Here is a 13715-nt window from a genome sequence, read left to right as displayed (position 1 = left end):
ATGAGCTCGTATATCCTGCTTCCTGACTCCCCAAACACATGGTTGGCAACGTGCAAAGCAATATGTTAAACTAGATTGGCTTTTGGCTTAATCCAGCAAGTCCTGTGGCAACTGTTATTACAGATAAATTTTGGGGGAGATTGTTGCTATTGTATATTTGTGATTCTGCTCTTTTTAAAGATATTTTTTTTTATGTGGGTGTTCATTGTTTTAGGTATTTGTTTTATGCATATGTGTATTTTTTTTGTAATTATCAACTAATAATTCAACAAAATTGTACTCAATGCAGTTTGAAGTATAGTTGAAATAGATGTGAAGTGGATTTGTAAATGTATAGGGCAATCCTACACATATCTATTGAAGAGTAATCACCACTGGGCAAAGGATACATGGAAGATGATAAATAGACTGAATTTTCATAGAAATAAACTTTAGGAAGCAAAAGATAAGCACCTTCTTACTGTAGGAAGTGATAAATATTTTCAGATGGTGTACTGTTCTGCTCATGTATACTGCTGATTGTATCCCAGCATTTGGTCAGTGTGCAAAGCTAATGAGACAATCAGCTTGAAAGGAATTGCCTCTATTTTTCTTTTTGCAGATGTCTTGTTGGCTTACAGCCCTACAAGTAGGGAAAGCCTTTTGAAAGCCACCTAAATGATAAAAAAGATAATTTAAAATAAAAATGTAAGTGATAGTTGTCTGCTGCCACTTGACGGTAGAACCCTAACTATGGCTAACTAAAAAAAGTTTTACACTAATAAATATAAATGTTTAACAATAAGACATATTTGAGATTGGGACCAGGACGGTAATCATTTTTTTCATCGAAATTTCGTATTGGACTGATATGAGCATTGCAGCCTATTATTTCCTCAGTTTACGCCATCCAGCCAAAAGCTTCTAAGGAGGTTGTGCAGGTATGAGGTGTACAGGTGATGAATTATTCTCCCAAATCCTCTGCCTATTTTTTTTTGTTGCAAGTCCAGGTCAGGGATCCTGTGAAGTAGACAGCAACATATTGCAGCTTTCCCACGCCCAACTATAAAGTTGATCCCTATCTTCAGTTGGGAATACTCCACCCCACTGAGGAACGACGTTTCACTGGCTTTCCTTGGGAGTAGAAGGGGAGGGAGTTTCTCCTTCACACTTGATCTGAAATAGGAGTGGGAGCTTGCATAAATAGCTTGCTCCTCCCCTGAGACTTCCTTCTCTGATTGACAGTGGCATCATGCTCTCCTCCTCTTGAGCAAAGTGGGCTTAGCCAGTTTCCAAAATGGAGCTGAGTGGGGAGCACCCTAATTTGGGTGTCCCTTTTATAACCCACTTTAGTCTGCTCTGAATTTGATTGGCTTATGATGGGTTAGGGCTTAATTTGGCTATTTGGTTGGTTTGTCATTTCATGCAGGCAGATAATGGTCAGCACCCTGAGGCATGTTGGGTTGAAGGCACCCCACGAACCATCCTTTATTTTTGACCACTTTGCAGGGCTGTTTGGTCTGGTGCTTGGGGCCTGGCAGGTACCACCTGTTGAATGCTGAACAGGGGTGGGACACATACCTATCAGGGCATGTACCTGCAGCTTCCCTTTATGGGAAGATGGCTTTGCCTCCCTTCACGATACCTTGCATGAGGGAGTTTCTCTGGGGTGGTTTGGCCCTTAGCAGCAGGCAGGAGGAGATTTTCTGCCTGTTAGCACAGATTATACCTGCCCAAATTTTAATTTGCTTTGGTTCAAGTTTTCCTTGTTATATTTCCTACAGGTACAAAAATTTTGCCAATACTTCCCTGCCCCCCCCCCTGCAGTTTATAGCTCGGGGAGGGTATTTTAAGTCAGGGAATCAACATAAGGGTCATAAGTTATATTCCCTTACCCTTTCCCAATTTTAAAGCATAGGGAAGTCAAATTACAAAAACATAATTTTAACCTGCCCAGTCCACTTGTGTCACATGACCAATATAGCTTTAAGATGTATATTCTTTTGTTGGAACATCTTATTAATTATAATATTACTAGGATATGTTTTTTTCTCCCTTCTTTTTTTAAAAGAATACCTCTTAATGTAAGAGACATCGTCTACTGCACAGGAGTTTCACTGATGGATGAAGATGTATGGGAATTCATCTGGATGAAATTCCACTCTACCACGGCAGTATCGGAGAAGAAAATATTGTTAGAAGCTTTAACATGTAGTGATGACAGAAATTTGTTGAACAGGTATGCTAATTTAGTTGACATTTCCAACCCCCCCCCAGCTTGTTGTTGACATGATCACTCCTGATCACACCTTCTCCAGCTCTGAGGAGCCCATCTATGCACCAGAGCTGAGGGTGAGGAAACAAGATGGGAGACTGCTCAAATGCAAGTGAAGGAAAACTCTAATCAAATGCAGTCGAACAGTGGTGAGGGCTCATTTTCAAGCCTAGCTAGTGGCAGTGAAGACAGCAAAGAAGGCATAATTTGCTCCCTCCCTTACATTCTCATTGGGCCATCCAGGTAGTGCAGGCCTTTTACATTCTGTTCCGAAGGAGGTGACAGAACCAATGATAGCTTGCTGTGACTTGTTTGCAAAGTATTTTGAGGATAAAATCACTTGCATCCGCCTGGACCTTGACTCCACTGTTACAGCAGATGAATCCCGAGAGGTGAGAGCCAGTGTGGTGTAGTGGCTAAGAGCGGTAGTCTCGTAATCTGGGGAACCGGGTTCGCGTCTCTGCTCCTCCACATGCAGCTGCTGGGTGACCTTGGGCCAGTCACACGTCTCTGAAGTCTCTCAGCCCCACTCACCTCACAAGAGTGTTTGTTGAGGGGGAGGAAGGAAAAGGAGAATGTTAGCCGCTTTGAGACTCCTTCGGGTAGTGATAAAGCGGGATATCAAATCCAAACTCCTTCTTCTTCTGAGCACTGTCCAGGCCTGTTATGTTGGTTGAATTTCCATTAGTAAGGCTCAAGATGTGGACAAGGTGCTTGGATAGGTCAGGGCCACCACTTGCACTCTGGATTCTTGCCCTGGTTGGCTCATAAAAACTAGCAAGGAGGGGACAGCTGGCTGGGCCAGGGAGGTGATTGATGCTTCCTTGCAAGAGGAGGTGGCCCCCACCTGCTTGGAGGAGGCAGTGGTAAAACCACTTCTCAGTAAATACTCCCTGGATTTGGAAAATCTAAGTAATTACTGGCCAGTTGTCTCCTCTTCTTTGGCAAGGTTCTAGAGTGGGTGGTCACAGATCTGATCTAGGTACTCTTGGACAAAACTAATTTTCTAGATGCATGTCAGTCAAGGTTTAGGCCAGGTTTTGGTGCAGAAACAGCTTTGATGCCTGGTTATTTCTGTTGGGAGAGGCACAGAGGAATATCAGCTTCAGCTGGTGGCACAGTTGCGCCCCTGTCGGGACAGGGACAACCTAAACTTCTGTCATCTATGCTATGGTTTCCTGTAGGTTAGATTACTGCAACACGTTATACATGAGGCTGCCTCTGAAGACAGTTTGGAAAACTTCAGCTGGTGCAGAATTCTCCAGCTAAGTTGCTCCCTGGGGTGGGACAATACAGTTTGAACATACAATGCCAATCCTGGTCTGACTGCACTGGCTGCCAATTAGTTTCCAAGCCCAATTCAAAGTGCTGGTTTTGACCTATAAAACCTTAAACAGCCCAGGATCACATTACCTCAAGGACTGCCTCTCCCCATATGGACCAATCTGTACTCTGCAATCATTATTGGACGTGCTTCTTCATGTGCCTCCTCTGTGAGAAGTCTGGAGGGCAGCAACACAAGAATGGAACTTTTCTGCAGTGGCTCCCTACTTGTGGAATGGTTTTCCCTGGCATCTTTGTTACATATCTTTAGGCACCAAGCAAACTCATTCTTTTTCTCTCAATCCTTTGGCTAATTAAACAATCTATGGCCTTTTGAACTGGGGGTGGGGTATTGCTTTCACTTGTTGTTCTGGTATGTATTTGTGAGTTTTTATATTGTAAACGGCCCTGTAATCTTCGGACGAAAGGTGGTATAGAAAATTAATTAATTAAAAATAGTAATATTAGTCATAGTATCACTTTGTTCATTATTCCACAAATTTAAGCATTTTTAAATCTCTCTTGTGGAAGTGTTTGTGTGTGTTTTAGTGGTTTTTCTTCTTCAGATTAGTTATTACTTGATTAGTTCCAAGCATATAACATAGAAGAAAAAACAGAGCAATACAAATAATAGTTTTTAAGATCTGCTCATGGCACTGGAAACATTCAGGACATATTTAAAGCTTTTTCCTAATAATCAAAACTGATATCTCCTTTTTGCAGATTTTCAAGACATATTTGTATTATGTGGATAGCATTTCTTCCAAATCTTATATTCCAAGTTTACTTGAAAATGTTTGCAAATCTCACTTAAATTTTGGGTAAGCATAATCTCAGAGTAGCATTTAGGATGAAATCTAAAATGAAGCAATTCAGTTTCAGGTTTTATCAAGTATCTGTCATAGGCCAATCATGAAACAAAACACTTTTTCTATCACACAAAGTCTTGCTTCTTTTCTGTACTTTATAAAACAAAAGTCCAGGAAAGCTTCTCCAATGAATTTCAAAATCATGTAGCAATTTCTAACCTTCATTGCGAGTGCCAGGATGTCTAATAGCTCGATATTTTAGTATTTATGCTGGCAACAACTAACCATTTCTCCTCCCTTCTCTTCTTATTCAAGGCTTCTTAACCTGTCTCTCAATTCAGAGGTTGTCCTGGATCAGGATGCAATTGATGTCATAATCCATGTAGCTAGAAATCCACATGGAAGAGATCTTGCTTGGAAGTTTTTTAGAGAAAAATGGAAAATATTGAATGCAAGGTAAAATATATGCCTATCAATACAAAACAAGTGAGAGTACTGGCCGCAACTTTCTTACAGCCATTTGCTTCTTCATTGTTTCAAATATTTAGTTTAGTATTTATTTTATCTTAACAATTGTACATATTATACACATGCATAAGTAAGCATTTTGGATCTAAACCTCTTGTGCATGGGGAAATTAACACACAAACACACCCGTCTTCCCATCTGTTGTAGTGAGAGTTGAATCTGGGGAGAAATCTGTGACCATCCCATCTCAATGCATTAGCAAAGTTGTCATGTTACTTATAATGACAGTTAAAATACACTGCAGTTTTCATTACCAGTACTAATACAGTACAGTTTATACGTTATTTAGAGTTGGATTCAGACTAACAGAACAATTCTAACCCTCAAACCTCCATGCTGGAGAGGGTTAGGATGTGGTGATGGTTTCCTCCACTCAAATATGTTCAGCTCTGCAAGCAGAGGGGGCTGTGTTGCAACAGAAATCCCCATTGCCCATTGAAAGTTGCCCATGCGGAAGCTACCACCATTGGTATCCGAACCAGAATAGCCAGCATAAACCACTGAAACAGGGTGTTTGGGGAACATATCTGGGCCAACCAAGGAACCACTAAATCCTAAACCAGCCTAGCTACTGGTCATGGACCTGATTAAAGGCTCTTTAATGTGCTAGCAAAAACTGGCTCAGTGAACTGGCAGTTTTACAGCAGCCCACCCCCCACATTTGCAATAAAGTTCCACCACTTTATTTAGAGGGACACAGGTGGCGCTGTGGGTTAAAGCCTCAGCGCCTAGGACTTGCCGAGCGAAAGGTCGGCGGTTCGAATCCCTGCGGCGGGGTGCGCTCCCGCTGCTCGGTCCCAGCGCCTGCCAACCTAGCAGTTCGAAAGCACCTCCGGGTGCAAGTAGATAAATAGGGACTGCTTACCAGCGGGAAGGTAAACGGCGTTTCCGTGTGCGGCTCTGGCTCGCCAGAGCAGCGATGTCACGCTGGCCACGTGACCCGGAAGTGTCTCCGGACAGCGCTGGCCCCTGGCCTCTTGAGTGAGATGGGCGCACAACCCCAGAGTCTGTCAAGACTGGCCCGTATGGGCAGGGGTACCTTTACCTTTACCTTTACTTTATTTAGCCCTGCTGCTCCCAGGCATTAATTAGGATTGCAGCCTAAATTAGTTGAACTTTCTCCTTTCTTTCAATGGGAATAAATTATAATGACTGCATAGTGACATCCGTGGGAACCGAGTTCCATTAACTTAGGTCTGGATCTAGCCCATAAATTTTATGAAATGTCTTCTTTTCAGGTATCAGATTTTTCTTTTAATACAGTGGTACCTCGCAAGACGAAATTAATTCGTTCTGCGAGTTTCTTCGTCTTGTGGATTTTTCGTCTTGCGAAGCACGGATGCACCCTGGTATTAACGGTTTTAAGAAAAAGGAAACAAACTCGCAAGACGTTTCGTCTTGCGAAGCAAGCCCATAGGGAAATTCGTCTTGTGAAGCAAGCCCATAGGGAAATTCGTCTTGCGAAGCAACTCAAAAAACGAAAAACTCTTTTGTCTTGCGAGTTTTTCGTCTTCTGAGGCATTCGTCTTGCGAGGTATCACTGTACAATTTATTCATTTATTTTATGAAGTTTATTACCAGGGACCCACTGGCTTACCGTATCCAGATAAATAGCAAAGTAACAGCGGAGAAGAAGCAGAAACTTTGAGTTGTATTGAACTAAGTACTCAGCACTCAGAGTTGTATCCAATTCTGAGTACTGAGTACTTAGTTCAATACAACTCTATAAATTGTTGTACCCAACTCTATAAGAGTTGTATCCAACTCAAGAGTAGGAATAAACATACTGAAATTAATTGCCACCACTAATCTAAGTCTATTGATTACAGTGTCTACACTAAGTAGAACTCAGTTGGATACAACCCCTAATTGCTTTTCTTTACCTGCAAAGGAGGGGGAAAAGAAAAGATAATGTGCCAAGTCCAATGCTCACAGCAATTTATTCATAATTTCCCAAGTCATGGTTTTGGAGAGTCATCTGAACTGAGTTATTGTTTTTGATACCATCCAGCTGTATTTTACTTTTAAAAAAGTTATGAGCTGTCAACTTCACTATTGTGGTAATATCCCAACCTAATATCTGTTCTTTCTTTGCTGATACAGCTCTTGGTATCCAGTGTTTTGCAAGAAGTATGTTATATGTTAGCATAATACCCAGGGGACCTGATATTGATTGATTTTTTTAGTTCTCTTCTTTCGCAATATCCTTTGAATCTATGACACTCTCTAACAAACAAATAGCCAACAAATTACAAGTCAAAATGGTTTATTTTGGTAAGGGTGGGTTGGAAAATACTTCTTAACATTCAAGCAATGTATAGGACAAACATGGTGGGGGGGGGGAGAACAACATAACATAAAAGTGAATTTAGAACTAGAATCCTTGAGGCAACAGATAATGAGAAAGAGAAACGGCAAGCTGTGACAAAGATGATCCTTTGTAACACACTTACGCAAATGATATCCTTAGTGACCCACTGACAGGTCATAACAGAGCCCAGTTTATCCTCTTCCTCCTTACTATACTGGCATAGGTACTCAGTATTCCAAGTCATTGTGATAGGTGGTCTCCCAGCTTGTGTTCCATGAGTAAGTGGAATGGATCATGTTAGATGGAGATATGGGAGGTATGTTCAGATCACCCATTTCCCATGACAGCCTGGCTTGTTCCCTGTGATTATGCCAGAGGCAGGTGGGCAAGACTTACTATGCCCTTGGAGAGGAGGCTACCTCACCATCACAAGAGCAGGGAAATGCCCAGAATACCTATGATACAAAAAAAGCAGAATTAAAAGCATCAGTATTGCATAGGGGGGAAAGTATCATGGCATAATTCACTTGAGAATGGGAATGAAGGAGTCTTATCTTTTCCACTTAGAATACAGAGTCATTGCTATGTAATTGCCATGTAACTTAGATGATTAAACTTAGAACGGTTGTGTCTTCCATTTTTTAAGCAAAAGAGTGGATATAGCCAGTCAGATCCAATGAGTGTTAGTTTATGGTGGGAAAGGCCATACCTAAACGGTCATATAAATGTTGATGAGTTCCCTCGCCTTTAGACTGTTAATACCAGCATGTATTATGCAAAGAAGTTACAAACCAGCCAGAGAGTCTGTAGTCTGAATATCAGCTGGTCTTCCCCTAACTTCCTATTTTTAGTTCTGCCATTAGTAAGCAGGTTCTTGACCCAATGTGATCGGCTGGCTATACTGCATATCATAGACCAGAGAAAATTATTTATTTCATACTGTTTCAGGGAGCCAAATTGCTTTGAATGGAGTTTAGTAGGTACCAGTATATTCTGGTATGATGAATTCAGATTTAGTGGATTCATATGCTCAACAGAAAGCATTTAGTAACTTTAGTTACGAGGGGAAAAAAACATTATGCTGATGTAAATGTTAGGTTTTAGCCTTAAGGATATGACCTAGCTTGGCTATTCTCTGCTTTTATGGATTAGACTGTATATATGGACCAGAAACATAAGGAAAAACTTAAATGTAATAGTTATATTTTAACATGTAAATAATCAAGGCATTGTTGTTCAATCTATTTCATATTTGCATTTTTGACCTGGTGTTGAAGATACGGGGAAGCATTATTTATGAATTCAAAACTTATCAGTGGAGTCACAGAATTTCTTAACACAGAGAGTGAACTAAATGAGGTAAATATAATGCAGTTCGGTGTGCTTGAAGTTATTTTGTATTCATGTTCATTTTGATGTCTTAAGTCTTACATACCTAAAAGTAGCCGGGCTACATACAGTAGCCATAGTGTTTTGCCATGTAATGATGCCTATCTCGGCTTCCTCAGCACCTTATAATGGTGTGTTTACAGAATGGCTGCACTAGAGTTTCATTTAAGGGAAAGGCAGCCTTGTCAGAACACCTTCCCCCCAAATCCTTTGTGTTTCTACTCAAAAGTAAATCTACTGAGTTCAGTGGGAACCTTTTCCCAAGGACTAAAAAGGTATAGGGACCCCTGACCATTAGGTCCAGTCATGACCGACTTTGGGGTTGTGGCGCTCATCTCGCTTTATTGGCTGAGGGAGCCGGCGTACAACTTCCGGGTCATGTGGCCAGCATGACTAAGCAGCTTCTGGCAAACTAGAGTAGCACACGGAAACACCGTTTACCTTCCCACACGTTTATCTACTTGCACTTTGACGTGCTTTCGAACTGCTAGGTTGGCAGGAGCTGGGACTGAGCAACGGCTCACCCCTTCGCAGGGATTTGAACTGCCGACCTTCTGATTGGCAAGTCCTAGGCTCTGTGGTTTAACCCACAGCGCCACTACCTAACAACAAAAGCCTACATGAGTAGGAGGTGTGGGGCCTCTTGGCATACCTCCTAAGTTTGCTTAGAGTAAATTTGCACGGGATTATAACCTCTAAAAAATGGTGCTCATAATAGTGTCAAGCAGCCCCTCAAATTGGTGCATAAACACCCAGCCATTTACAATAAAGAATTAAAGATGTTTTACTAGCCTAATTGAGCACATCTTTTATAATGGTTGATAAACTGGGGCTCTTCAGAGAAGAGCCTGGGTGTTTTAGTTTAACTTTAGCTTCTAAGTTACATTAGGAGTGTTTCCAATTTTCTGTATTTAGTTTCTTATGTAGGAGTAAAACTTGATAAGAGCCCAGCTGTCTGCAACATAAAGCAGCTGGGCTACAGGAGAGACGGAGGAAGTGATGTTAATATAATCAGGCATTGGCGCGTCAATATCTTCCAGCACAATTTGAAGCAATTGCATCACACCTAATTGATGCAGTCTGTTGCCTTATTGCATTTTGTAATAAATCTCCCTGTAAAATATTACAAGAACTTATTTCAAATGTGGAGCTTTGTCGTCAATATCCAACTTGTTCATATGCTTTGGAAGAAAAGAAAATATGCACATCTTTTCAAGTCCCAATTAACCTGGGAAAATTGCATTTCAGCTAAAGAACTTTATAAAAACCTACGAAGAGGGATCTGCTGCCTCTTTCTCACGAGCTGTGGAAACAGTGGAAGCCAATGTCCGGTGGCAAATGCTTTATAAAGAAGAATTATTTCAGTGGCTGAGAAAATCACTGGCACACTAATCAGTGTTTCTGACCAAAACTTAGCACCAAATTGTGCGGCCAGGAGGAGAAGCACAGTGTGACATTCCAAGAACTTTTGACTGGAAGCACAATGAAGACTGGTTAAAATGGAAAGAATATATAGATATATTATATTTTTGCACCAATCTCCTCAAAAATAAAAGGCAAGGGAAGAAAAGAACTATGACAGAGAGAAAAGGTCATGAATGCTTACAAAACCAAGTCCCCACTGTACCATGGCCAAATGTGATATTAAGTGGTGCATGTAAATGTTAATGTCAGTTTTATGGGGGGAAACCCTCAGAATATTTGTGCATGGTTGTATGGTTCCTGCCTGTATTCTAGCATGCTTACTTAAGGTGTCCATATTTGTGTGTGAATTTCTGTTACATCGAAGATGGGCATTATGCAAAAGCACAAAGACTATGACAATCAGTGTCACAACAGCAACATAAGGTGGAAAGAAGAACGTAAATGATCTATATGATCAGCCTGTGACTAACTGTCACCTTTCCATGGTGAAGGTCAGTTATGTCAGCACTTAGATTGTCTCAGTTACGATTTGGACATTGACCCTCTTTTTGAGTTGCAAATGATTATACAAATTAAATGCTCCCCTATTTTAAGTCAATGATACAGACACGGTTAGAGAGATTTTATTCTCACAATATGTTATACAGTAATTCCAAAATTTATTCACTGTTGAACAGCTAACAACAAATTTATCCCTCTGATCACCATACGTTTAAATGGTTTATGAAATGAGTTTCACATATGTTCTTGGACAAAATCCATAAATCACCCTTATGTGTGGATTTTAGTGTGCAAAAAAATACTCATTAGGTGTGATGCAGAAAGTATGGTAATTAATTACACAGCTACCGATGCTTGATATCATGAAAAATATCAAACCAACAGAGAAAAATAAAACAATCTGTAGAGAAACAAGAAGATCTTCCTAAATAATGATCCAGTTGTAATGATCCAGTCACCCCCCCCCCATGTCTTTTCAGCATAAGAGTGTTATTTTTCACACAAGCATCCCATAAAAATTAAACAAGATGGCATTTGCAGCAATTTTTAATACTGTGGTAGCCTATGTTTAAAAGTAGTGTCTTGTATCTGTTCTACTTTTCATGTGATGTATCTTCCAGAGCTTTTCAAAAGCTAGATCTAAAACATAGTTACCACAGAATAAGCCCCACTGAATATTGTGGCAGTGCACATTTTTTCTTCAAATACCTGTTAAATAATGAGCTTGCAAAAACGAAATAGTTTCTCTTCACAATTTGTACAACCCATTCATCAATCTTTGGAATCAATATTCACCCATATTATCTATCTAGTATAGAAAATCTTGACTATAACCTACCAAGTCAATACTCTTTTCTACTTCCCACAATATTTAGTTGCTTATTTCCTCTCTGTTCTCTGTCCTTCAACACAGGACTTGAATCATTACAATAACCAAAGGAAAGAAATATTTTATCTCGTTGTTCATTTTGGAGGGTGGCGCAGCTTAGATAATATCACAATAACAGCAACTGCCAGTTTTCACCTTATACAAGAATCATAAGTGGTAGCTTGGCTACAAGCCAGTCGGTAACACAACAGCATTGCTAACTGCAGAACTGGCAGTATTAGGTGGGTGTGGGGTGATCAGATATATACAGTTGCTTCTATGGAGCTTTGTTCTTCAAAACCAGTCCATAATTGTGTACCTTGATTGTTTTAATTTTGTTCCAGAGACAGTTCCTTGATAGTACTCTATTCTAATGTTAAGGAGTTTCTCTTTTCTATAGCAAAGCATTATCTGGAGCTCTCTTTGTTCATCTTTGTTCATCGAGTGAAGCCAAAAGGCCTTGTGAGCCACATGTAGCTTGCTGGATGTTCAGATACTGCTCCAAGACAAATGTATGGCAGTAATGTACCGTATAGTTGGCCTTATGACATCCTCATCGTTTCCTGCAGCCTTTGTAGAGTAAAAGCCCAGGAAAAGGAATCAGAGCCAAGGCAAAGGGAGTAGTGTGACTACATGACAGATCAAAGGAAAAGACTGCCAGGGCAAGAGAAAGGGGGGAATAAGCAGAGAAAGTAATGGCTATTGCTAGAAGGTAGGGAAAATGAGGACAGCATGGACTAAGGGAGGTTTGTTGTTGAAGGCAAATCTTTTGGGGCAAGCTTGGGGGTGGATAACTGGTGGCCCCCCAGTTGTTGGATTCCAACTCTATGGAAGCTTTGAATCAGCCAGCATGGTCAGTAGTCGGGGGTTCCAAGGCTTTTTAGATCACATCCTAGCAAAGTGTTGATGCAATGGTGCATTTTGTAATTTCTTGCTTGGGAAAAAAAACGGGAATCTGTGAATATGTAGAAAAGCATTCAAGTATTCTTGAATACTGAGCTTGCTTTCCTATTAGATCTACAGTAACCAGTTTTAAATTACTGAAAGACTGCATCTAAATCCGTGTTATTCTTGCACATGGAGGTCTCCCCATCAGTGCAATTGGTTTCTGAGCATTGATTTCTAACTTCATCACAAAAGTTGAATATCACAAGCTTCTGACCTTTCCATTGATTGTGAGCTAATATAAGCAGGATGGCTCAAATCAGCGTGCACAGGATATGGTTTGCTGGTTGCTTTTATTCTGCTCTAAGTATTCCTGTTTTTAAAAAACACTCTACTTTTCATTTAAATCTATGTATTTCAGTGGGAAATCAAAGACTTTTGGCTGGATTGAGCCCCAAACCTATACAGAAAGATGAGAGCTGAGTAAGAAAGATATTCCAGCCAAGCCTTTTTGCCACTTCCTATTTTATCTTCTTGGGGTGATCTCTTTTGTTGGCTGTATAATGGTGGAGGGCTTTCCTACAGAAGGGTGGTCTCCTAGCCATCTGGGTACCTGGCCTTCATGAGAAACAAAAATTAACAGCATAATCCTATACATATCTACTCAGATGCAAGCCCCATGGAGACTTGCTCCCAGGTAAGTGTGTATATGATTACACCCTTTAAATAGATGTCCCAGGACTATAAAATAATTGACCATAGAATTGTAGAGTTGGAAGGGACTCCATCTAGTTCAACCCCCAGCATTGCAGGAACCTTAACTACAGCATCCCTGACAGATGGCTCCCAAGAAGGAGAGTCCCCCACCTTTTGCGAGTGTCTGTTGAACAGCTCTTAACAGTTATTTCTAACGTTAGTCGAAATTTCCTTTCTTGTAACTTGAAGCTATTGTTTCAGGTCCTAGCCTCCAGAACAGGAGAAAATAAGCTTGCTCCATCCTCCATGTGACAGCCGTTTAGATATTTGAAGATGGCTATCATAGCTCCTCTCAGTCTCCTCTAGAGTAGAACATATCCAACTCCTTCAACCATTCCTCCTAAGGCTTGGTTTCCAGACCCTTGATAATCTTGGTTGCCCTCCTCTGCACATGTTTCAGCTTGTCAATATCCTAAATTGTGGTGCCCAGAACTGGACACACTACATCAGGTGTGGTCTGACCATGGCGGAATAGAGCAGTACTATGACTTCCTTTTATCTGGACTCTATATTTATATAGATGTAGCCTAGAATAGCATTTGCTTTTTTGCTGCTGCATCACACTGTTAACTCATGTTAAGCTTGCGGTCTACTAAGTTCCTTTTCACATGTACTACAGTACTGGCAATCTAGGTGCTCCCCCATCTAATATTTGTGCATCTGATT

General features: G+C 40.7%; 1 protein-coding gene across 2 annotated transcripts in view; it reads left to right on the top strand.

Annotated features, from left to right (window-relative positions):
* The window catches only part of TRHDE (thyrotropin releasing hormone degrading enzyme), a 199110-nt gene extending 188027 nt beyond the window's left edge, over window positions 1-11083 (top strand). For both annotated transcript variants that reach the window (XM_083699066.1, XM_083699067.1), the window contains 4 exons: window positions 2051-2218; window positions 4702-4842; window positions 8503-8584; window positions 9863-11083. In XM_083699066.1, the coding sequence (XP_083555192.1) occupies window positions 2051-2218; window positions 4702-4842; window positions 8503-8584; window positions 9863-10006 (535 nt within the window). In that variant the 3' untranslated portion in view covers window positions 10007-11083. The remainder of the gene's footprint in view (window positions 1-2050; window positions 2219-4701; window positions 4843-8502; window positions 8585-9862) is intronic.
* Window positions 11084-13715: the final 2632 nt, after the last annotated feature.

This window comes from Podarcis gaigeae, assembly GCF_964106915.1.
Source record: "Podarcis gaigeae genome assembly, chromosome: 10".
In the NCBI taxonomy this organism is placed as follows: domain Eukaryota; kingdom Metazoa; phylum Chordata; class Lepidosauria; order Squamata; family Lacertidae; genus Podarcis; species Podarcis gaigeae.
The sequence above is the reverse complement of the archived record's forward strand: the minus strand, read 5'-3'. Positions and strand labels throughout refer to the sequence as shown.